This window comes from Diabrotica virgifera, chromosome 3, assembly GCF_917563875.1.
Source record: "Diabrotica virgifera virgifera chromosome 3, PGI_DIABVI_V3a".
Classification (NCBI taxonomy): domain Eukaryota; kingdom Metazoa; phylum Arthropoda; class Insecta; order Coleoptera; family Chrysomelidae; genus Diabrotica; species Diabrotica virgifera.
In genome coordinates this window covers 22747155-22773748 of record NC_065445.1, presented here as the reverse complement: position 1 = coordinate 22773748, position 26594 = coordinate 22747155, and the positions used below count along the sequence as shown (strand labels likewise).

At 32.0% G+C, this 26594-nt stretch overlaps 1 protein-coding gene across 1 annotated transcript in view; it reads left to right on the top strand.

The window, feature by feature from the left end:
* The window catches only part of LOC114329808 (UHRF1-binding protein 1-like), a 102441-nt gene that overhangs the window by 29418 nt on the left and 46429 nt on the right, over positions 1-26594 (top strand). The window contains exons 3-9 of the mRNA XM_028279044.2: positions 5217-5408; positions 7004-7229; positions 8353-8519; positions 14917-15064; positions 16552-16650; positions 21457-21605; positions 25752-25938. Coding sequence (XP_028134845.2) covers positions 5217-5408; positions 7004-7229; positions 8353-8519; positions 14917-15064; positions 16552-16650; positions 21457-21605; positions 25752-25938 — 1168 coding nt within the window. The remainder of the gene's footprint in view (positions 1-5216; positions 5409-7003; positions 7230-8352; positions 8520-14916; positions 15065-16551; positions 16651-21456; positions 21606-25751; positions 25939-26594) is intronic.

The following is a 26594-nucleotide window of genomic DNA, read 5'->3' as shown; positions in this document are numbered from 1 at the left end:
CAGCTTAATCGTGTTTTTAATTTTTGTAGTTAAATAATTATATAAGATGCCGTAGCAAACTAAAAAAGAAATTCTCAAAAATTGTAAAAAAACGAAAAGAGGTTCTTTAAGGAATATTATTTTGTCTTTCTGTTAGGTTAACTACCTATCAATGACCCACTAGAAAATTCCACTAATAGGTCGTATTTCCTCAAGTAAACAGCATTCGTCTATCTACGACAGGTATTGAGGTTTTCCAGCCGCCTGGTCCCCCAGACCTTAAGCTAAATAGATCAGTCCTTTCTAGAAGACCCGAGAGCAGGTATCTTTGTGTCGAAAGGGGCCCGTTATTCCAGTAAAATCGTGCGAAGACCAGCTAACTGGAAATAATATCTAAGTAGAGGATTTTTAAATTGTTCACACATTCTGAGATGTAAATCGATTATGTATTGTTACTCGGGAGATGAAAATGTATTATAAATTATGTTTTAGTGTAAATAGTGAATGTAAATAAATTAAAATAAAACTAAATAAATTGAGTACTAAAATTCATTATTAACTAGTATACCATATATGCCACATAGTCTAGGCGCCAGAGGGGTCACCGTGTCATATCCATTTCTGATGGACAAACTCAACGGTTTCTTATGGATTTTTGGCTGCTGATTACGAATTTTGAGGGGGGATTTCGATCCGAGTGGTCAAAAAATTGTTATAAAGAATTTAATTGTTTATAAATTGTTTATAAGGCTCTGGCTCATAAACTAAAAGAGATAAAAAAAATGTTTTAAATAAAATTTGTTCCTTAATAAAAAAAACAAGAAAAAACCGTTTACTAAACTTAAATCTAACAATTAGAACTCAAGATATTGTAAAATTAGTGCACAATGCAAATTGCAAATTGCAAAATAAGTATTTTTCGAAGCTTTATCGATCGTAACTCGCCTTCTACGCATGCAAATGAGCCTTATAAGGTGTCCTTTTAAAGGTTAATTAACAGGCTTCCAAACAAAGTTTGTTAAATTATTTGATCTTCATTTGTTTTAAAGTTATACCCGTTTGAAGTTACAATTTTCTTAAAAAAATTGTACATTAATTTGTTTATAAAGGTTTCAAGCAAACTTGAGCTATAAACATTTATACTTTAATTAACAATAATGATAAAACAACTCAAAAGGAACAATTTGAGCTTACGAAAATATTCGTAAGTTAATTTTTGGCTAAGATGTCGATATTTTAATGGCGCGCTATGAAACGCAAGATTGGCTCAGAGTCAAGTAAATGTATTCTTTGACGCTTTATCGATCGTACGTAACTCGGCTTCTACGCATGAAAATGAGCCAATATGTGATATCCATATAAAAATGAATCGAGTTCTTTTGCAGCATCATCATTGCATATAAAACGAGAATTTATGATGTGGCGGCATACACACAATTGACGGGCCTTGATGATGCTGCAAAAGAACTAGATCCACTTTATATGGATATCATATAGATAATTAGACTCTAAAGCCTCAAAAAGTTTTAGTTTTACTGCCTACAAGAACAGACTTGTACCACCATGTAACTGATAAAATTTCGCTAAGAACTTATGCAGATGTAAAAAAGCTGATATTCCCTGTATATCCCTATGCAGATTTGCAGGTGCATGAAAAAAATGTTTGTAAAAATAGTATTAATAAATAATATCAACTTACTTTTTAGTTATACTTCTGAAATATTAGTTTTTAATGTATTATTCTCATTTAGTGCAAAAAATAGAAGACAATGTAAATAGAATGAAAGGTGATACGAGGTACAGTATGATGATTTAATTATAAGAATTATATGATAAAATTTTATTAGGATCTTTAAAAATGAAAAATGAAGATAATGTATGTATACATAGAAATTATAATTTGCATCGAGAACTTAGCGCGTGAACCTTTACGCGGTGAGCCGATCTTGCGCCTCATAGCGCGCGCCATTAAAATATCGACATCTTGGCCAAAAATAAACTTATGAACATTTTCGTAACCTCAAATTGTTCCTTTTGAGTTTTTCTGTCATTATTGTTCATTAAAGTATAAATGTTTATAGCTCAAATTTGCTTGAAACCCTTATAAACAAATGAATTTACAATATTTTTACGACAATTGTAACTTCAAACGGGTATAACTTTAAAACAAATGAAGATCAAGTAATTTAACAAACTTTGTTTGGAAGCCTGTTAATTAAGCTTTAAAACGATACCTTCTAAGACTTATTTTCATGCGTAGAAGCCGAGTTACGATCGATAAAGCTTCGAAAAATAGTTATTTTGCAATTTGCAATTTGCATTGTGCACTAATTTTACAATATCTTGAGTTCTAATTGTTAGATTTAAGTTTAGTGAACGGTTTTTTCTTCGTTTTTTATTAAGGAATAAATTTTATTTGAAACATTTCTTTTATCTCTTTTAGTTTATGAGCCAGAGCCTTATAAACAATTTATAAACAATTAAATTGTTTATAACAATTTTTTGACCACTCGGATCGAAATCCCCCTCGAAATTCGAAATCAGCAGCCAAAAATCCATAAGAAACCGTTGACTTTGTACATCAGAATTGAATATGACATGGTGACCCCTCTGGCGCCTAGACTAAATATCATAATTAAAAAATAAAAATCGACCTGTTTCGGGATTTTTCCTTAAAGTCGCCGGTTTACGAAATAACGCATTTATTCCTTTCATTTGCACCATACTGGTATGGTGCAAATGAAAGGAATAAATTCGTTATTTCGTAAACCGGCTACATTAAGGAAAAATCCCGAAACAGGTCGATTTTTATTTTTAGATTATGATATTTTAGCATATATATCACACGCGTGACGTCATCTATCTGGACGTGATGACGTAATCGATAATTGTTTTAAATGAGAATAGGGGTCGCGTGCTAGCTCATTTGAAAGGTTATTTAATTCTTTATTCAGTAATGTAAACATTAACATAATTATTTATACAGGGTGTCCAAAAACAATTTTTTTAAATTAAACTAATTGACAAAAAAAAGAAGAATGTATGTAATTTATTTAATACAAAATACTTTTTACTGTTATCAGAAAACAGAAAAAAAAATGTTTATTTAAAAAATAAACATTGATTTTCGCTTAAGAGGATCGGTACGTATTTTCGGCTGCAATGCTATTCAAATGGGGATTCATTTTTTTCGAATCCTGAGAAAACTAATAAGTATTTTTGAAAAATTTAAACGCAGAATGAAAGATTACGTTATTAGCGAGGGCCGAAAGTCCCTGAGAACTTCTATAATGTTTATTTTAATAAGTTACAGGGGTGAAAAACTAAGAGAAAATTTAGTGTGATTTTTAATTTCAAATATCTCATTCAAAATAAACTTTTAATTTATTCTAAGGGACTTTCGGCCCTCGGTAATAATTTAGTCTTTCATTCTGCGTTTAAATTTTTCAAAAATATTTATTGCTTTTTTCAGGATTCGAAAAAAATGAACACAATGCCGTGGTAATATTTTCCAAATCTATCTTTGTCTTACAACGCACTCAGCCGAATATAATATTGTCGGCATATATTGTCAGTCAGACACTGACAATCAGTGACAATTTTAAATATTTGACATTGCATCGGGAATATTTTGAGGTATTGATTAAATATTATTGAGATATAGTGTATTTGATAAATAATTGATTTAAGACGTGAACTTAATAAAAAGTTATTTATTGTGTATTATTTGTGGAAGATCCAAGCAGAGAATACATCAGGATAATATATTCTGTGATCCAAGTATTTTGTTGTTAAAGATGTTCAAAATTGTAAGCGTTCCATAACAATATATTATTAAAAAATCACTTTAACACTTTTCCTCTTTTCTCGATTGAGTATTAGTTTTTGTTGTACAAATAAATTATTACAATCACTGAATACATAGGTAGTGAAAAAATTATCACATTTATTAACTGAATTAATAATTTGCAATTATAAAAATAACAGTTATCCAAGAACATTCAAAAGCCATCTCTTTAAATTAATGATGACATTTTCAAGTAGAATGACATTCTAGTAATGTTTACATATCCATACCAGTGTGAATTTTACTACATGTAATTTGCCGTGTAAAGACAGAAAAAGTAGGGATACACGTAAAATATTTGCGAATTATGTACCCATAGCCTTAAATTCAATGTTTAAGCCAGCTCCCGCTAGGCACCTGCTTTTTGGAAGTTTGAACAATTAATTTAAGCGAAAAGCAATGTTAATTTTTCAAATAAACATTTTTTTTTCTGTTTTATGACAGTAGTAAATGTATTTTGAATGAAATAAATTACATAAATTCTTCTTTTTTGTCAATTAATTTAATATAAAAAAATGTTTTTGGAGTCCCTGTATAAATAACGATGTTAATGTTTATATTGCTGAATAGAGAATTGAATAACCTTTCAAATGAGCTAGCACACGACCCCCTATTCTCATTTAAAAAAATCATCGATTACGTCATCACGCCCAGATGGATGACGTCACTTGTGTGATACATATGCAAAAATATCATAATTTAAAAATAAAAATCGAACTGTTTCGGGATTTTTCCGTAAAGTTGTCGGATTACGAAATATCCAATTTATTCCTTTCATTTGCACCATAGTGTATATAACTCAATATCGCCCAAATTGGCGTTTGATAACTTGCCTTTCAACCGTCGATATTATATAGATGTTAAATATTTAAATGGCTATTAAAAAATAACGGTTGAACATAAAAAAGTGAAAATTTAGGATTGTATGTATATTTTGGTTCTACATCGTATAAAATTAAGAAAAAAGAGTTTGTCCAAAAAAAATTTAAAAAACGTCGGGGGGACAAGCCCCCTTTTCACTTAGGTAGATCGTACCACTTCAGAAACCTTCCCGGGTTCATGCACAACAACTTTGATTAAGGTCATCATACGATCAAATGCATAGTTTGCGAGTCTATAAGGTACATACATACATACAAACATTCATTTTTATTTATATGGATTGGGCGAACTAAAATCATTTCTAAAAGTAAAGATGATTCAGATTTGACTACAGAATAGGCCCTCCGCTATGTGCTTATACGTATTTCGGTTTTAATTTAGCCTCATCGGAGCACCTATGTAGAAGAACTGAATTGTAGTTTCCGGCTCTTTTGAAATGATAAAATCATTTTATTTCATTATGAAAAAAACCATATCAGTTATTTAATTTTATAAATATGTGTTTTAGAATTTGGAAGAAGTTGAAATAGTGGTTGAAACTTGTGCAGATTTGAGGATACCTTCAATGCAACAGGGAAATTCCAACGCGGGCGTTCCGGGAAAGTACAGCTTTATCCACAAAGTTATCGATGGAATTACTGTACATGTCAATACTGTCAACATTCTCTTTACTAGTCCAGCATTCTCTGCGTCGGTACAGGTATGTATGTTTATACCACTCGACTACAACTAGAACAATAATTTAGTACAAGTCAATTAGTCCAAGCAATGAAGCTTAAAATAGGACAAAACCTCGCAATTTTTACAGAATGGATCGATTTGCTTGAAAATTTGAGAATAATTAGTAGATATTCCAAGGATCAAAATCTATATGAGGGTGGAAATTTTTTATTATATTTTAATTGCAAAAGTCGGTAAAAACGTTTATACTAAGCAAAAAACGTTGTATACATTTTTTTGATAAAATTGATAGTTTTCGATTTATTCGCTATCGAAAGTGTTAGTTTTATATTGAAAAATCAATGTTTTTAGGTTTTCTGCTAATAACTCCAAAAGTTTTCGTTTTATAACAACTTTACTTAACAAAAGTGTACCTTTTGAAAAAATAAACAAAACCGTTTTTTTAATTTTCTTTAAGACCAATAGTAATTGAGCTATACTTTATTATAATGTTGGCTCTTTTTTGTAAAATGCTAAATATTGTAGTTTCAAAGTCAAAAGACGGGAAAACTATGCATTTTTCGAGGACAACTTGTCTAAACTAATTTAAAGTACTTAAAAATGTATATCTCCAGAAATAAAAAAAGTCTGTAGCTCAAACAGTGACTTATAATGAAAAAAATGTCAGTCCCTATTTTTTTCATTGAAAAAGTGATCGCAATCAACCCCCTAATCACCACCGTAATTAAAATTAGTCATTGACCTTATTTGGTCTTTTTTTGTTAAGTATTATTAATAGGTTCTAGAAGTTTTTTCTAGAATGATTTTTGTAGTTTGATAAAAAATGCCATTTTCTTCAGAATAGAAAGATTAGCAGCAGAGATACGCAAAAATGTTTCAATATAAAATTGTAGATTATTTAATTCCCAAGAACTTGGTTTGAAAAAAATTTTTCTACGGCAAAAATTGAGTGAATCGTAAATGAGAATATCGAAAAACATTGATTTTTTCTATACAAAATTAACACTTTTGATAACGAATAAATCGAAAACTATTAATTTTATCAAAAAAATGTATAAAACATTTTTTGCTTGGGCTAGTATTTTGTCAAATAAAAATAAAGCACGAATACATACACTTATGACTACGGTAGTGCTTCTACTAAACCACTGAAAATATTCACCCAGAGATTGTTTTATCCCCACCTAAACAAACCGTCCTTAAACAAGGACGCTGGGCGCTAATGGGTTAAGTTGTGAGATAAAAAGACATGGAACTGAAGAGGTGAAAAATTTAGCGATGTAAACCTATAAATTTACATTATATTGATTGTTTCCCACCTTTAGAGGTATTAGAGGAGTATGTCAATTAAAACTGTCACTGACGCAGTGGTAGTTGCAACTCGTCCGATACGTCTAAAGGTGGAAAACAATCAATACAGTGTACATTTCTAGGTTTGTATCGTTAAATTTCCAACCTCTACGAGTTTCATCTCTTTTTATCTCACAATTTAATATGGTTTCCGCCTTTTACGTTATTTTGTCGGTTATTATTAGGTTATCACTGTATACAGACTCTATACTCTATCTTTGCGAAGGTTTTAATAAAAAATAAATAAATAAAAAATATTTTTAGATATCAAGAATAGTAGTGGATTCGAAAAATCACAAGTTTCAACCTTCCGACTTAAGAATGACGCGCTTGAAGAATCAAGCAAAGGGACAAGTATTGATATTTAAAGAACTGAAATGGGACACTGTGAGAATTGAAGCTAAATCTACCAAAGATAAAAATTTAACCCCTTTGAGACTTATTATCAATGAAGCTAGGTGTAGGATTGTGATAAAAAAGAGATTATCAGGTAAGAATTTTTAAGCGAAGCTTTTACACCGGCAGGTTTTACTTTTTCTCTTTAGTAAAATAAAATATACAGTAAGCACCACGCTAGTAGACACACGGGTACCTAATTGCTAGGCTTGAGCTAATCCGGCTCGTTCTCACCTGTGACTTTCATGTCATGTGACTGTTATGAAACTATTCAAAATAATTGTTTTTCCATACAAAAAAAATTAATAATCAACTATTTTCAACGGCAATTAAGCCAAAATTTTACCAAAAAATGATTTTATTAACGTTTCGACGCCCAAGTCGGGTGTCGTTGTCAAAATACAAAATAATACTAAATTAAACAAAAATGTTGTTGCTTAGTAAAAAATTCTTCTAATAATTTATTTAATCTGACTCATTTATATCGGCAATTCAGACTTGTATTATACATTTTAAAACGATATTGCCAATATTGATGGGTTGCATTCCTGGGACGACTTTACTAAAAGATAGTTCATTTGATTACATGAAATCAACCCAACTCAAGAATATCCGCCACAAAAAGAATCATAGCATGTGATCTGTCTTTAAAAAGACAACCAAATGAAATAGCTTCAGAACAACATTAAAAAAAAATAATAGTATTGTTACTCTTTTAAAAAAAACTTTATTCAAATACCAAAATTACAATACTTTATAACTTATACAACTTTAAACAATGACAACTATAATCTTCAAACACAACTACTGTTCTATAAACTGTCAACTTTCTATGTTTCTATTGGTTTTTATGCATTTTCTGGCGTTCTAGATGTCACTAGACATAAAAGTAAACAGTATGGGCCATTCCACGAACATACGCCTGTTTTGGATTACTGCGACAACGAATATTTTACTGTGCAACATAAGAAGTACGAAAGTAAATGGCGCTAATAATTATTCCAATAAACAACAATGTAATTTACAATTTACTTTCGTTCTTCTTATTTTGCACAGTAAAATATTCGTTGTCAAAGTAATCCAAAACAGGCGTATGTTCGTGGAATAGGGTATACAACAAGTGAAGGTACCAGGACTGCATTAGCTCAATGCACCCGTGTGTCTAGTAGCGTGGCGGTTACTGTGTATATCTTTACATGCTATCTTTCGTGTTTCAGACTCATTCATTTTGGGTTCAAGACTGGCAATTATTTTAAATGACTTAATGTGGTTTTTTACTGACTCTCAACTTAAAGCAGCCTTGTATTTCATCGACTCTCTTACTGATTTAATACAGAAATCAACTCAAATTACCAGGCGGACTAAAGCTGCTAGAAAATTAGAGGTAAATAAGTTCCCATATAACTGTAAATATGAGGTGTTCGAGAGTCGCAGAAAATTCGTTATTAAATATTTATTTAAAATGTATAAACATTTTCAATTTCTTTGCAACACGAAAATGCAGCAGCTGCATAATACTCTGGTTAAATCGGAGAATGCAGGAAGAGTCTATACCGGTTTCGGAGGTTTTTTCCTCCTCATCAGTAGTCCCATATCCTCTTCTCTCCGATTTCGCCAGGCATCACACTTTGGGCCTTTCCGAATTGCAAAGAAAGAAATGTCACGGATGTACTAGGGCCAAGCTCCTTATAGTTCGAGCCATTTTTCAAAATTCGAAATTTCTCGCAAGCCGCAACTAAATTTACCTGTATATTAAAAAAAGATGCAAAATGGTATTAATTTTTTTGTACAGAAGTTATATTTATTGAAAACATAAATAAAATTGCAAAATACGTGGATTAAATTTAAAGATTAATAATTAAACTACTTATTTTACTTCTTTTGATAATTCTTTAAAATTTGTTGAATAAATTGGTGACAGCACTTCTCAGTAATTCTTTTAAATTCTGGTTAGTTATTACTGATCAACGTTTAATTTTACGAATTTTAAAGTGGAATAATATGATACCCATAAGTATGTTATTTTGAATGGAATTATTATGGAAATAATAGGCAGCCTTTTTTAATTCGTGATACTAAGATTCTGGTACAAAGGACACTGTACACAAACAACTTATGGAAAATATTATAATGTCACTCAAATGGATTAAAATTTACATGAATAGTTCCGTCTCGAAATTACAAACATGTCATATCATTGTGCCATCATATCACTATTTAGAATTGGCGCAATAATATTAACTATTGTAATTAAATTTTATTTCATTTGACTGACATTATATTTTCCATAAGATATGTGCAGTATCCTTTCCAATATTCAGTAATCGGCTTCGACTTATATTTTAATTATAGAGCTCGATCTTCTCGAATCTCTGTTAATTCTAATTCTCCAGATGTTTTTTGGGCCATAATTATATTGCAAATGGAAAATTCACCTTCAATTATGGTAATTTCAAATAGAACCAGAAAAAAAATCAAGAAATCAGAAAAAATCAATCAACAATCAAAAACTATTCCTATTAGAAATATCTCGAGAACTAAAGTTAACAGAATCATGAAAATTGGAATAAAGGGGTTTTGAAGGATGATCTATTAAATGCAAATATTTTCATCTCTTTGCAACTTCCGGTTATACCGGAAGTTGCTTATAACTTCGTTTTTTTAAATGGGACACCCTGTATATTTTTACATTTTTGGATTCTCTTCGATGTCTTCTTTCTTAAAATATGGGGTTTTGTAATATTATACAGGGTATTTTAAAAGATAATTACGTTGTTTTTATTAATTTCGTAGCAAAATTAACACCCTGTAGAATTGTAGTAGTTTGACATCTAAAACTCTACTTACGTTCAAATGATTTTTAATATACTCTACTATTGTTAAGAATAATTAGTATAGCTAAATTTTTAATTTGAGTATACAGGGTTGGTCGAAACTCGGAATGAGTATTTTATGAGTTCTCTTAAATGGAACACCCTGTATTTTAGTATTGTAATGAAATGATATTTTATGGTACTTTTTTATTTCTTAAGCATTCCCTATACCTAACTGCTTTAATTTGTGAGTTATTGGTGATTCAAGCTAAACATTAATTGCAACAAAAAATACGTAACATTTTATTAGGTTGGCCGTGAAAATACTCAATCCCAAATAATTTTTCAGAAATAAATACATATTAATCCAGACTGTTCCTTAAAATTACCAATAATGGTTTAGCTATCAAAATACGTACATACTTAAGATTGTTGGTGCGATTGACAATTAAGCACAAATTAAAGCAGTTAGGTATAGGGAATACTTAAAAAATAAAAAGTACCATAAAATATCATTTCATTACAATACTAAAATACAGGGTGTTCCATTTAAGAGAACTCAGAAAATACTCATTCCGAGTTTCGACCAACCCTGTATACTAAAATTAAAAACTTAGCTATACTAATGATTCTTAGCAATAGTAGAGTATATTAAAAATCATTTGAACGTAAGTAGAGTTTTAGATGTCAAACTACTACAATTCTACAGGGTGTTAATTTTGCTACGAAATTAATAAAAAAACGTAATTATCTTTTAAAATACCCTGTATAATATTACAAAACCTATATTTTAAGAAAGAAGACATCGAAGGGAATCCAAAAATGTAAAAATATACAGGGTGTCCTATTTAAAAAAAACGAAGTTATAAGCAACTTCCGGTATAACCGGAAGTTGCAAAGAGATGAAAATATTTTCATTTAATATATCATCTTTCAAAGCCCCTTTGTTCAAATTTTCATGATTCTGTTGCTTTTAGTTCTCGAGATATTTCTAATAGGCCTTTTATTTGCCTCACCCTGTATACCCGTTGTTTTTCTTGTTATTGGAACAATTTTTTTAATTCGAAGAAAATGACAAAAAATTGACAAGGATCTCGGTTGCATCTATCGAGAGCCACAAACAATCCTTTAAAGAGCCGCATGTGGCTCGCGAGCCACAGTTTGGCCACCCCTGTACTAGAGCCATCTACCTAAAAACAAAGTAAGGCAATAAAACGGCAATAAATATCTTTCCCATACCACCAGATTGACAACAGGTGGGATACTTTCTTTGGTTACAACCTCCTGTTGTTACAACCTCCTGTTGTTACAACCTCCTGTTGTTACAACCTCCTGTTGTTACAACCTCCTGTTGTTACAACCTCCTGTTGTTACAACCTCCTGTTGTCAATCTGGTGGTATGGGAACGACATTTATTGTCATTTTCTGTGCTACTTAGATTGATAACTTACTTTGTTTTTCGGTAGATGGCTCTAGTACATCCGTGACATTTCTTTCTTTGCAATTCGGAAGGGCCCAAAGTGTGATGCCTGGGGAAATCGGAGAGAAGAGGATATGGGACTACTGATGAGGAGGAAAAAACCTCCGAAACCGGTATAGACTCTTCCTGTACTCTCCGATTTAACCCGAGTATTATGCAGCTGCTGCATTTTCGTGTTGCAAAGAAATTGAAAATGTTTATACATTTTAATTCATTTACTCTTTTGTTCAGTACTAAGGAATCTTTCTTGTTGGAACTTTTACCACGCTGAGCAGATGGATTGTGAATTATTTAAAATGATCTCATCTTAATTTCCTCGGCATCCTGTTTGATTTATAAATTTTGAAAATCTCAGGAGGTGTAACCAAAGAAAGTATTCCACCTGTTGCCAATCTGGTGGTATGGGAACGATATTTATTGTCGTTTTCTGTGCTACTTCGATTGATAACTTACTTTATACTATTTCTTTTTCTTTGATTATTCTCATGTGCCGAAGTGCCTCATTGTTAGTACTTACTTTGAAATATTTATTTATTCTAAAGATCATTTCTGTCTTTATACTTTCGCCTGGGATATACTCAGCCGCTAGCCGCTAATTTCAGGGAAGTACGCAGACCCTTATTATTGTCTTTTTCTTCCTCTTTATAAGAAATTCTGCTTGTTAATTGGCGGATTGATACCTCTGTGGAAGGTTGTCACTCCGTCTTTTGCGACGATACTTCTTCTACCGATTGGTGATTTATCTATGGCTATTTTGATCCCACGTGTCTCCCCCATTCTGCTTACGTGGTTATTCCATTCTTTTTTCTATTCAGTGTCCATTTGTTTATACACAGATCGTTACATTTTCTTGTAATGTTTTCACCCCTCTTTTGATCTCTCAGCGTAGTTCCTGTAATAGGGATGTTCACAAAAAATTAAAAATTCATTTCAAACATGTAAAACGATTAAGAAACACCCTAGGAATAATTGTCCAAAATTTCAATAAAATTGAAAAAGCCTTTCTATAAAAAATCTTTATTAGAAATCTAGCATTATTTTAAATTTCAAGAACGCTTCTCTATTGGCCTGACGTCACTAGTTGCATGCCCCAAGCGCGCGCCATTCTCATAGTGTTACTGTTTACCTGTTTGACGTTTCAGGTCATTTTATTTTGTTCTCTTCTTGTTTTATCAGGGTTAAAGTGGAGTTTTATAGTGAATTTGTTTAGTTTAAAGTGGATAGACTGTTTGTAAGGACATATTTTGGGTTTTACAAAAATAAACAAATAAAATGGAAGAAGGTTTTCAGAAAGCCGATTCGTATAAACTACCGACTGTAGTGTAGATGTAACAATGGTGTATGATTTATTGGCATCTTGTAAAAAAATAAATCTACCACAGCTTTACTCAGTATATATTCCATATAATTTTTCATGTCTTCTTTAAGCTAAAAAAATAAATGCTTAATATTCCACAAAAAAAAAATAGAGAAAGCTGTATGCATGCATTGTACGCATGCATATTGTATACATACATTGGCTGGTTATTACTTTACCTTGGTTAGGTGTATTAAAAATATTTTTATTCTTCCTCATGTGCCTTGTCCGTTGTGGACGTTGGCTATCATCATGGCAATTTTAATTTCATTTGAGGCGTTTCTGAATAACTCGATCGATTTTTGTCCAAATCATTGGCGTAAGTTTTTAAGTCATGAGTGTCTTTTCTTCCGGGTCCGCGTTTGCTCTCTATTTTACCTTGCGTTATCAGTTGGAGTATACGATATTTATCATGCCTCATGATATGACCGAAATATTTAAGATTTCGTTTCTTAATTGTAAAAGAGATTTCTTTTTGTTTTCCCATTCGACGCAATATCTATACGTTGGTGTGGGTCGCCCAGGATATTTTGAGGATACGTGGGTACACCCACATCTCGAATGCCTCTAGCTTTTTCATTAATGTTTCCATTATTGTCCAGGCCTCTGCGCCATATAGCAAGACCGGAAATAATAACATTTTAGCAGCCGCAATGGGTGAAAATATTTCTCATGCATGTTGTTAAATGTTGCTATGTCCTTTTCAACTCTAGGTCTTATTTCGGTTGTTTCGTATTTCGAGTTGACAACTGTTACAAGGTAAAAAATATTTTTGAACTTGGGTATTATACATTTTCATTTCAACCAATCTTTTCACTAAATTATTAATGATTTTAATATAATATAAAGTCATACCTACATCCACATGTAGTGATTTCAAGGTTTACTTTTACTGTATGTGTCATTAGAATCCCGTTTTTAGGAATATCCCAGTTTAAGGAATACAAATTTGAGGTCCCGAAACTTTTTCATTTACTCTTTAAGGGGGTAGGTGCAAAATCTTGGTCCAATGCTATTTAAATTCATTCATTTTTTTCGAATCCTGAGAAAACTAATAAGTATTTTTGAAAAATGTAAATGCAGAAAGAACAATTACATTATTACCAAGGGCCGAAAGTCTCTGGAAAACTTCTATAATGTTTATTTTATTAAGTTAGTTCTTTAAGTTAGTTATTTTAAGTTCTAGCTGCAACAAACCATTTCTTTTTCTGTTTTAAATTGGCTGGAACGGTAAAAAAAATCTTGTCAGAACTGTTTTTTGATGTATTTACACACCCAGGAACAAAACACCACTTACTTGGCTTTATTTTTAATAATTAAATACGTAAAAAACTTCGCACATTCAAATACACTGAGTAAATAAGTATACAAAACTAGTCGTCGATCAAAGACGTTACGACTGCTGACGTCACAGACCGTAGCCTCGCTGCAGGGTACCGTTTTTCTAGCCTCCAAGAAAATCAACATTATGAATTCATTTATCTTAAAAAATATACATTTTTAAACAGTTTTATGATTGTTACGTTTTTATATACCTTGTAATCTATTGAATTTAACTATATTTAAAAATTAGTGAACATCCCTATTCTTCTCAGTACTCTCATTTCTACCGTTTCTAAGTGGTTTTTGTGTTGTGGCTGTACCGGGTTTTACCAGTTATCTCCATAGCTAGACTGTGTAATTCCAAGGTATTTTATTTCCATTACGTGTTCAATACTGATGCCATCAATTTCTATTTTACATCTGATTGGTTCTTTACTGATTACTATTGTTTTAGTTTTCTGAGATGAAGTTGTCATATTGTATTCTTTTGCTCTTATTCTAAAACTGTGGACTAATCTTTGAACATTATATTCATCTTGGGCTATCAACATTGTGTTGTCTGCGTAACAGAGTATTTTCACTTCTTTGTTTCCCATTCTGTATTCTTCTCTTATTGTAAATAGGGAAACGATTTCGAGTATAATAGGCGAGCAATATCTGCTGACGTCAGGCACCAGCTTTCTTTTTGGTACCACAAGTCACGTAAAAACACAACATAAAAAGACACAGAAGACACAAGTACTCTCAGTGTGTAATATCTCGTAGTGTATTATAAAATATAATTTATATTTATTTATTACTTCATTAGGAACTTCCAGAATATCAAGCACAACTATCACAAGAAGAATCTGAAGTGGTAGACAAATATAAACTATTCTCTGCTCACGATGTCATCGAAACTTCTTACCATTTGATATCCCATCAAATAATGTTACATTTGAGTGACGATGAGGGAGGTGAGTTAATATTTATTTAATATTTTTTAATGGTTTATCGATAGTCAGGTCGTATTTTTTGCTTTATTTTTTTGCTTCACTCAAATGTATTAGTCTAGAGTTTGTCAGATGACGTTTCGACATTATCCTCCACCAATGTAGGTAGGCTAATATTGGAATGGGTATCTGATCAACCTGATGTGAAATAGATATTATTGCTGAATCCAAGTTAGGATATGTCCACTTATGTCGATTGTTACTATTAATGCCCGTTACATTAACAAGACAGCACTAGCACTCGCCAAAATGATTTTTGGTTCCCGCCATACCATTGGAACACCATACTTTAATTAAACATTTTCGTTGTCCTTTTGTCCACTGCCGCAAGTTTTCAATACACGTTTTGCACACTACATGTGGAGCTCAGGATTTATCTTACACGTCAATTGATCTATAGTCCGTCTCACCTTGACTTTACAGTATAAGGAACATAGGCAATGCAGTCCTTATGATGGTTTTTGGGGCGGTGATGCCGATTTTATCAAAAAGAATTTGTAATCGAACATTAGAGAGCTTAAATTAAAACTTTTAGAAAGGCAATCTACAATTTTAGGATTCATATGCGTAATAACTATAGTACATTAATACCTCGACTTACGCTACCCCGACTTAAGCGAACCCAGAGTTACGCGATTTTCAAATCTTGTCGATTTGTTATTTGATATGCGATTTTAAAATATTCTCGATTCATTATTTGAGCGCCACACGATCGTTTAGTTATGACGAAATATAATTACCACCCACACACTATTGCTCATCCAATGTATTATACATGTTTGGACTTTTCACACGGAATCAGCGATTTTATTTTGTATTAGGTATTTCTTATCTGCAGTTCTGTCTAATGGAGTGGGTGTTTGTTACTTTTATAAAGGGATTTTTTGTTTAAGAAGACTTGAAAGAGTGCATTTTTTTTAAACTTCCGGTCCCAATTAAAATAATTTATATACATAGATACATATACGAAATTATACCCCGACTTACGCGAATTCGACTTACGCGATTATCGCTCGGTCCCACTTATCGCGTAAGTTCGGGGTATTACTGTATATCAAAAAAACTTGAACGCATATGAATCCTAAAATTGTAGATTGCCTTTCTAAAACAGTTTTAATTTAATCTCTATAATGTTCGATTACAAATTCTTCTTGATAAAATCGGCATCACCGCGCTAAAAACTCTCATATTGCCTATGCCCCTTATACTGTAAAGTCAAGGTGAGATGGACTATAAACAAAAACCCATAGCGAGCTGATTTCTAGTACTCATATTGCGTGGGTAAACGCAGATTACGAGACAGTTAAGATTTAATTTCAATACCGCACACTTCTTCAAAAGGTGCCTATCTGTTGCTTTTTTTCGGCAGCAAGTAACAATTTTTTTTGTTGAGCTGTGTAATGTATAATCAATATACCACATATATTTTTCTATACTATATATTTATTTAGCTGGCCGTTCATCACATCCGAATCTAAAAAATGGAGACGCTCTGCACATTAGCCTAAAGAAATTTCACGTGGATTACTATCCGTATCATCTAGCCAAAGGTAAGTACAATATCATCGAATTATCGAGAAAAATCGTAATTAGAGTATGTTGGCAATTCAACCACTTCAATACGACTTTTATGAATTGTACTTGTCAATATAAAGATTTTGAAACGAAGCTTCGATACTGGCGCTGTATTAATTTTTTCTATAGTAAAATGCTGAGACGAGCGTTACGGAAGTAGCGCTACGACATTGCGTCACGGAAGTAGCGCCACGAAATAGCGTCATGTCACGAAGGAAAGCGTATGCTAAAAAATCGTAAAATAAAAAATAATAAATAAATAAAAAAATTACTTTATTCAATTTTAAAAATATTGTTTAAAATTTTACAATTCAGAAAACATAGTATCTTATATCATAGCTTCCCATTAGTCTACAGTACCGTCTACTGTACCATTTTTGTAAATAATTCAAACATTTTTAAGAAAAGTGTAAGCGGTAAGTTAGGTTACACAGAGTGAGTTTTATGTATGGAAACACTCAAGATAGGGGTTTTCCAATGCGGCCGATATTATACTGTTAATTACATTGTTGTCAGATCTTCCGTTTTTCTGAAAATCTAATGAACTTTCTTATTTCAAATGGAATACCCTGTATATTTTTTGCGTTTTAAAGTCATTAAGAAATACTGATTATTTTTCATGTCATATTCCCTATACCTAAATACCATAGTTTCGGAGTTATTGCTACATTTATTAAAAAAAAAAAAATTAAACCAATTATAAAAATCAATTTTTTGGCCTGGGCAAACATTATTTTAGGTTGCTTGGATCATTGGGAACAAAAACGATCTTTTGTAATTTTTTACTAAAATTAATCGTTTCCGAGTTATAAACCATTTAAAACTGAAAAAATCGATTAACGGCGATTTTCAAGGTTCCAAAACACAAGTAAAACAATATAATTTTTGAAATTACGAAGTACCTAAATTCAAGCTTAACTCTTCTAATAACTTGCCATAAGAGTGTTTGGCTCGTTTTATTCTAAAACATTGCTTTTTAATTGTTAATGAAGGGCATATGAGAGGACGGGCGATCGAGCTGCATTAACAACTAAAAAACAATGTTTTAAAATGAAACAAGCTCAAATTAATTATCGGTAACTGATAAAATAAGGGTTGAACTTGAATGTGGGCACTTTGTAGTTTTAAAAATAGTATTTTTTATTTATGTTTCTGAACCTTGAAAATCGTCATTATTCGATTTTTTTCAGTTTTAAATTGTTTAAAACTCCGAAACGATTAACTTTAGAGAAAAATTACAAAATATGTTTTTTATTCCAAATTATTCAAGCAACCTAAAATAATGTTCACCCAGGCCAAAAAAATTAATTTTTATAATTTGATTAAATTTTTTTTTAAATAAATATAAATAGCTCCGAAACTATGGTATTTAGGTATAGGGAATATACCATAAAAAATAATCAGTATTTCGTAAGGACTTCAAAACGCAAAAAATATACTCTTACTTCTACTTCATAAAAGCTCTACTTAAAATAAAGTTCATTAGATTTTCAGAAAAACGGAAGATCTGACAACAATGTAATTAGCACTATAATATCGGCCGTATTGGAAAACCCCTATCTACCAAAATCTATAAAAATCGTGCAAGCCGATATCGAGAGAATTGACTGTTTCCATACATAAAACTCACTCTGTATAATATATGAAGTCCTTAGAACACAAGAGGTGTAAGTGCCAAGTTTAGAGAAAACTTTGTTCAAAGTTCTATTCAAATTTAAAAAATCTAGATAATAGGTACTACTTAGCATGTTTTCAATGACATGTCATTTTTGATCATGTTATTGCTAGTTTCTGTAGAAAGTTTGCAGCCACCATGTTTTCTATGTGTTTTGGAGTCCATTTTTGTATTTAAACCAATTTCCTAAAATTTGTCACTTACACCCTTTGTGTTCTAGGGGCCTCATATGTTATTCTGTGGAGTATGGTAATTAATTATTCGAAGGGATATTTGCGTAGGATGGGGTGAGCTTACACATTATGTAATCATCACCATTTTATTCGTGGTTAAATTCAATAAAGTGATGACGATATCTGATTGACTCAATTATTAGAATTAATAATCATGTGGTATTTCGTAGATCCCTTTTTTATAGATGCGTGTCTGTCTATATATTTTCACTTTCAATTCGTAGTGCAGTCGTCACTAAAGGTTTTCACCTCCGATTTCGTTGAACCTCAATCGATTTTCATGAAAATTGGTGAGTGACTAGAGGATACCTCAAGGGACAAAGGTAACATGATGCCAACTTGCGCTTTTACCCTGGGGTGGATGCCACATCTTTTCGGAGGTGAAAATTATTTCATTAAAAATAATACCATAAATCGATAGAGGGACAAATTATACCTAAGCAGAATTTGTTATATAGAGTTATTAATATAAATCAACACTTTTTGAGTTATTAAAGACCAAAGATTTTATTTTTTCGTAAAAAAATGCATGTTTTAAAGCGGGTTTTCACGTATAACTCAAAAACTATAAGCTTTTACGAAAAAGTTATTATTACTGAAATTGAAGATAATAAAAACTGAATACACACTTCACTTAAAGAACTAAACTAATGTTAGTTCAAAGTGAGTTATTGGCAATTGAATGTATATTTTTTTCGATGAGTACTCAAATCTAAGTATTCAAGCTTAAATAACAGGAAAACGATGCAATGTAAAAAATATACCTGCTAAGCACTTGTCAAATTACTTCGGAATACCTATCAAATGAGCTTCAGAACAAGTTAATAGCGTCAAAATTAAGCAAGTTATGATGAAAATAAGAGAACCCTTTCGAATTTTTTAGGAAAAAGTAAAAAATAAAACATACGCCATTTCCACAAAAATTAAAATTTATATTAATCCTTACAAGAACTTATTTATATTAGAATAAGTAATGATTTCAATAATTTTGATCGGTTTAGAATGCATATTTTTGGAAAAAGGTATAATTTTAAAAAATCATAATTTTTAAAATTATCGTCATTTTCATATTCTTTTAATAATAACTTCAAAAATACTCAATATACGTAAAAAATTATATGTAACCAAATTTTAGTTTTTTCTGTGCCAAATATTTTACGTTTTACTATTTCTATAGCGTAAAAAATAACCGAGATAGAAACGTTTAAATCTTAAATTTTGCTGTGAGAACCATGCAACCAGGGCCATTTAACCTTTTATTTTTTAAAAAAGTAAGGGGTTTAAAAGATTAAATTCAACGTGGTTAAATAGGCATTGGAATTAAATTTCCAATGGTTTTTAGATGAACTTGATATCGTAAAAATGAACGGAGTTATTTAACTCTCGTAAAGCGGTGCTTAGATTCTTACGTAAACAACGGTGCGGGGTGCATTTGCACCCCATCTGTATATCCATTTTTTTATATGCGAACGTCGGGGAAATTGATTTGAAAGATAATTAGGACTTGTTTATTATAGTATGAAATATAATTTTACAAACAAAGTACCCATTTCTTCTTAAAAAAAATTATTATCGTTGCAAGATAAACACATGAAATTTTTCACAGAGTGAGTAACACAAAGTTTTTACACATAATACAGTTATGTCAGGACTTTCGGTCTTTTTTCTCTCTGAAATAAGTAACATCGACCTTGTCCCGTAGCTCTGTTAGCTCCAAGTGGAACACCAGAAATGTCTAATTTAGAATATCAAATTTTTATCATTTGCACCCTACAGTCATTTTTCCAAAAAGTCACGTAAACGTAAAGCGTTTTAGATGCTGCAATGGGTGTAATGTGTTTAGAACTGAATTTAATGCAAATAAAACAATGGACAAAAATAAAAAAAGAATATTAAAAAAGAACGAGGTCTGGGGTGCAGCTGCACCCCGCACCGCCTTACGAGGATTAAAAAAAATATCATTTTTTGGAAAAGTTTTTAAAAAATGAATTTAAAAAAATTTTGGGGCATAAATTTTAATGCTATCATCATGTTTCGGGGGCTCATTTGATAGATATTTGTAAGTGCTTCAAAAATTTTTGATAAGTTCATGTTATAAAATGCATCATTTTCCCGTTATTTAAGCTTGAATACTTAGATTTTTTTACTCGCCGAAAAAATATACATTCAATTACCTATAACTCACTTTTAGTTAACATTAAAATGTTTTGCTACTAAGGGGTTTATTTAATTTTTTATTAGCTTCAATTATGGTAATAATAACTTTTTCGTAAAAACTTATAGTTTTTGAATTATTGATGAAAAATCGGTTAAAAACATGCATTTTCTCAAGAAAAATTAAATCTTTAATCTTTAATAACTCAAAACATTTTAATTTATTTTAATAACTTTATATAACAAATTTTTCTTAAAATTTGTCCCTTTTTTCGAATTATGGGGTTATTTTTTGTTCCTTGAGATATCCTCTAACCACTCACCAATTTTCATGCAAATCGATGGAGGTTCAACGAAATCGGAGGTAATAGCTCATATCCACCTTCAGTGACTGCATCAGTTTGTAAATACAATATCATAATATGTTTTAAGCTTAATCAGCCGGATTCTCTGGGTCACAGTCACTGAATGCATGCGTTCCACTTACGTTGTAATACATCGATGTATTTAATTTTATGCAACCTAAACAATGTCGTATTAAACAATAATTAATCTATTTGTATTAAAATAATTTTAGAAGTTTCTGAATACTGAGTTAAATCCCGTTACAGAACTGACTAAAATTCCAAATGACGTCATTTATTGCACAGGCTACTCTAATAAGATTTTTTGGTTTTGAAAAAGTGTTATATACGTTATATGTAAAATAATAATTGTAGGTAACAGAAAACATTGGCTGAAATACAACACGAGCTTTGTGCCACACTCATTATGGCAAGAACAGGCGCTTAATTCATTCAAGACTAAACTGTTAAATTTGATCGATCAGCACAAACCATTGCATACTCCTTTAAATCGTCCAATGAAGGTAAGATGATAGTTGTATTGATTTTTATCTATAGATGCTATATAACTTTAGGGCTATATGTTCAGATTCTTTTTATTACGGTACCTATCCCTTTCGGATATTTGCGATGAACATAGCTTGCTTACTTTACTGGCAGCTATTCGGAATAGTGAAAAGGAATGGATAAAGCCATGCGGTTGGCTAAAATAAAAACAGAATTGCTAACGGTTCAAGGTCCCAAGCTATTACTAGCATATGCAGGTGACATTGATCTCGTTGAAAACTTCATCCTATCCATAAAAGACATTTTCAATTAGGTGGAAGGAGCAACAAGTGAAGTAAGGCTGAAGATTAATGAAGAGAAGACGAAATATATGTGTATAAATAGAACGACACGCAGAGACATGATAGGACAAAATGTGACGGTTAAAACCTTCAATTTCAAAAGAGTACAACATTTTAAGGAGCTAGGGTCCGTAATAACAGCTGACAACGATGATACTGAAGAAATAAAAGACAGAATCCAATCGGCAAAACGCTGTCTATTCGCTCATAAAATCAAAAAATCTTACAAGAAGTTCAAAGATCAAAATACATAAATCCATCGTCAGACCTGTACTAACATATGGATGCGAAAAGTGGACCATGACCAAAATAAACGAAGAAAAGCTCAGACGTTTTGAACGAAAAATACTTCGAAACATTTTCGGACCTCACCACATCACTACAAACCATTATATTATCAGAACCAATATCGAATTAAAAGCACTCTACAATGACGCCGATATTCATGCCTATTCTGTAACTCATTTCGATGATAGAAGTCAGGAAAATCGAATAGAAGTGGCCAAGTCGAATAGAAATAGTCAAAATCGGTATTCCATAACTCCCTCGGAATCTCTACAATCGGAATAGTGAATAGAAATGACTTCGACACCATTTACCCTGTCGAAATTAGATTTCGATAATCTGAATTGTGTTTGACGCAAGCGCATTGTATTTTGTTTTGACGTTTATATTTTATATCTACTAAAAATAATTTATTACTACTTATTTATCATTATTTATAGTATTTTTACCGTTTGTATCTGTTTAATTTTGGTGGTATTTACTTAGGGAATTGTATATTTAATTTAGACATGTACGAGTATGCATCAAACCTAACCTTAAAATTGATTTAGTATCCGAAATTCAGATTCTGAATGCTGAATGTTTGCCAGTCACAGTGTTGCCAAACATTTTTTATTTATTTCTTGTACAATTTCAATCAATGGCATAATCTACAAGAATATATTGTACAAGAACGTTTAAAATATAAAGATAGACTTATAGCGTTGACTGATAAATGTATTATACCAGTTTACGTGTATTTGTATTAATTAACGCTTATAGAAACGAAAATAATTATAGAAAAGACGCCGTTTTTGGGAAAAGTTGTTTATCAGTTATTTTAGCTGGAATCAAATCTTAAGATTGTATATATTAGTAATATCTTACATTATACATCTTAGCTTCATTTATCTTTTTTATTTATCAGTTTATCTTCTTTTTATAACAATTTTAATTAACTTTGATTTAAAACCATTTATCATCTTTTGAGGTTTTTGTGTCCAATATTTACACTAACATTTTATTGCTTACTTTTCAAAACTTTTCTTTTTTGTTATTTCAAAACTATTTTTAAAAAAGCAACTGTATGTAATGTGATAATATTAAAAACTGAAGATATGGCAACGGTGTCGTATTTCAAATTTAGAACCAGTAACAAACGGGTCACAGAACACTAATTTCGCTTGCCAATGCGGGGTTGCCACCCCCGCTTGACCGCGTGAAATAGAAATTGCCGATTTCGATTTAACTTGCTTACGATGTGAGTTACAGAATACCAATCCAAACACGAAAATGACTCGATAGATATCAAACATTCCGATTTCGGGTAATCATGGCCCCCACAAGGGTGGGGCTGGTGCAACTCTGGTCACAGGGCCCGGGCTCCTGGGGGGCCCAGGCCTAGCCCTGTTTTTTTTTAATTGCAGAATATTTACAGGGGATCATAGATTAAAAACTCAAATAGGCCTATATAATTATTACAAAGTCAGAGTGTTGTGAAATAATTATTAATTCTAGGTTATTGGTTATTTACGATATAATTAGGAATTAGGTGCGTACCGTACATGCTAGTTACTGTTGTTTGTTTGTATATTAGTGTACAACAGCCTGCTCGGGCACCACACACTCTCTCTACCTTCCCCTTCCCCCAGGCGCCTAGCTGCCCCGCCCCCACTTCCGCGGCCAGTCCATCTTTGTCTCTCCGCTTCAGATGAAGCATTCTTCATATGAAGAATGTATTTGTAACAGTGTTCCAGTCAGAAAAGGACCCATTGAAGCTTCTAAACTCAATATATGAGAAAAACCTCCAGCCCATTTTCTTGAACCTGTGCACAGCTATACGACTTTTCTGTACAATCCCAGTGACAGTTTCAACGGCTGAAAGGTCTTTTAGTAGGTTGTCTAATTCACTTAAAACTTGGCAACGAAGCACAACTGGCCAAACTCGTCTGAACCATCTGGCAATGTTGGCAATTGAGAATGAATTGGCCAAAACTGTTGACTTTTCTGATGTTATAAATGATTTTAGTGAAAAGAAAGCTAGGAAATCTATGATTAAATAGACTATCAAACATCAAAGTAAGCGTTTTCTTGTCAGTGTATTAAACACTTAAAAAACATTTTAATTGTTTAGCTCCTAACTTTCTTATAATCTCATTCTTAGTATTTTGTCAACTTGAATTTTATTCTTGGTCAGTAAGGGAAATCAATCTCAAAATGGAAATGTACTGTACTTTCAGTAAAATATAAATGATTTACTTTATGTTTGCAACAATTTTGTCAATAAAGTTTGGTTTTTAGATTAAAATAATAGCCTTAATTATTCCTTAATATCAATAATCATCAGTTTAAATAAAATTTGTAAACTAAAAAATTACCATGTAAATTGTTGAAACATAGCATAGCACGCGAACATAGGGGGGCCCGAGCCTGATCCTGGTTACAGGGCCCGCAATGGAATGTGGGGGCCATGCGGGTAATTACGATTTGACTTGGTCATTTCTATTCGATTTGTTAAAAGTTACAGAATAGGGCCTGATTATCCAACAAATTAAATCACAGCGACTAAGATGGGCAGGCCACGTGAACAGACTTCATAACGAGAGACTTGTAAGACTGGTATGGGAGGAGATTCCTACAGGCAAAAGACCACTCGGACGTCCCAGAATGCGATGGAGAGATAACATCCGAGCAGATCTCCGAAAAATGAACATCCCATTTGACCCTAGGTTGATGGAAGACCGAACAAATTGAAAAACAGTTGTGCAGTCAGCCAAGATGCCAAGAACCACCCAGGGTTGTAGCGCTACGTGATGATGAGCTATTCGGAATATTCAGGTTGTTGATGTTTACCATTTTCTCAGGTTTTGAAGCCTAGGTATTCCTTATTTCCCTGGTCTTCTTTTTCCGTACATCTTGCTCTGAAGAAAGATTTGCAAGAAGCCGTTTTTCTGGTGGTTTCTCGTAATATGTCCCAGACATTCTATGTGTCCTTTGATTGTATGGATGATCTGACATTCCTTTAATTTTACTTATAACCTCAAACTTAGCCACCCGGCTCACCCATGAAATTGTTAAGATGTGACTCTAACACCACGTTTCGAAGGCTTAGAACTTTTTTAAAGAAGCTTTAGAAAGAGCCCAAGCCTCTACTCCCCATAATAGGGTAGATAGAGGTAATGGACTTTGACAAGAGCTATGAGTCATGCCGATGCAGTACACAAGTTTAGGTGTTATTTACAAAGTCATAGCTCTTGTCAAAATCCATTACTTCTAATTATATAACATCTGAGGGTAGACTCTTTGGTTCTGAGTAGTCATACATGAAGTGGACATACCAAGGTATGTCAACCAATAAGGCATTGGGTAACCAAGAGCTGTGTATGTAGTATTTCGCGCTTATTGACTGCCATGTTGAGACATATTTTGGTGGAATAATATCCATTGTTGACTATTTCTTGGTTTTGAAGTCAAGAATTTCTTTAATTACTTTTTAAGTAGAAGTTACCTAGCTCCGTTCATTTTACTAGTTTGATTATTATGAATCATATATTGCAGAATCCAGGTAGCACACCTCAAAGTCCAGAACAGAAATCCCTACCAAACAGTGATCCGCGAAATAAGAAAAAGATCGAGGCTAAAATAGCTAAACTTATGACCAGTTGTATAGTGTTGCGGATAGAGGACTTTACAATATACAAAGTGTCTTCTTCCCAGAAAAAAGGACTGAAAGAATTCATTTTTGGTACGTAGATTCATGTTTATGTGTGCTTAAGAGGCTACATCAGCGAGTCATCAAGACGGAAAACGCGTTCCAAGATTGAGCTTTCATTTTGAATATTTTGTTCAGTTATTTGGCATACATATACGTAATATAATAATAGTTTGGGCAGATTATCGGAGAATAGGCCATTTTTGGGAAAAGTTATTTACCAGCAATTTTATTGCTGGAATCGAATCTTATGCTTGTATATATTATAATAATATAGGTATGCAAAGTCCGCAGATAGTGTGCTACTTTTTGAACAAAATGGCGCCCGAAGATCGTGTTTTTTTTTCAATTTTTGCTCTATAACTCCAAAGATTTTAACTTTACACCAAAAACATCCAAATAAAAATTCACCGTAATTAAATTCTGAATAGAGACATGTTTTTCCCGATTTACTTCGACGAAAACTTTTCTCGGAAAATGCAGGTTTTCCAACAAAATCTTTAATTTTCAACTAAAATTTTAGATGAGTAATTGTTTATCAATAATTAAATAACTTGGTAATATAAAAGCTCTTTTCGTATAGATTATAATTCCAGAAGCCGATGGAAATTGAATGAACAGTTTAGCACCAATTGAATTGTTAATTAAAAATTTACGGTCGCTATAATAACCACAATAGTTATGATACA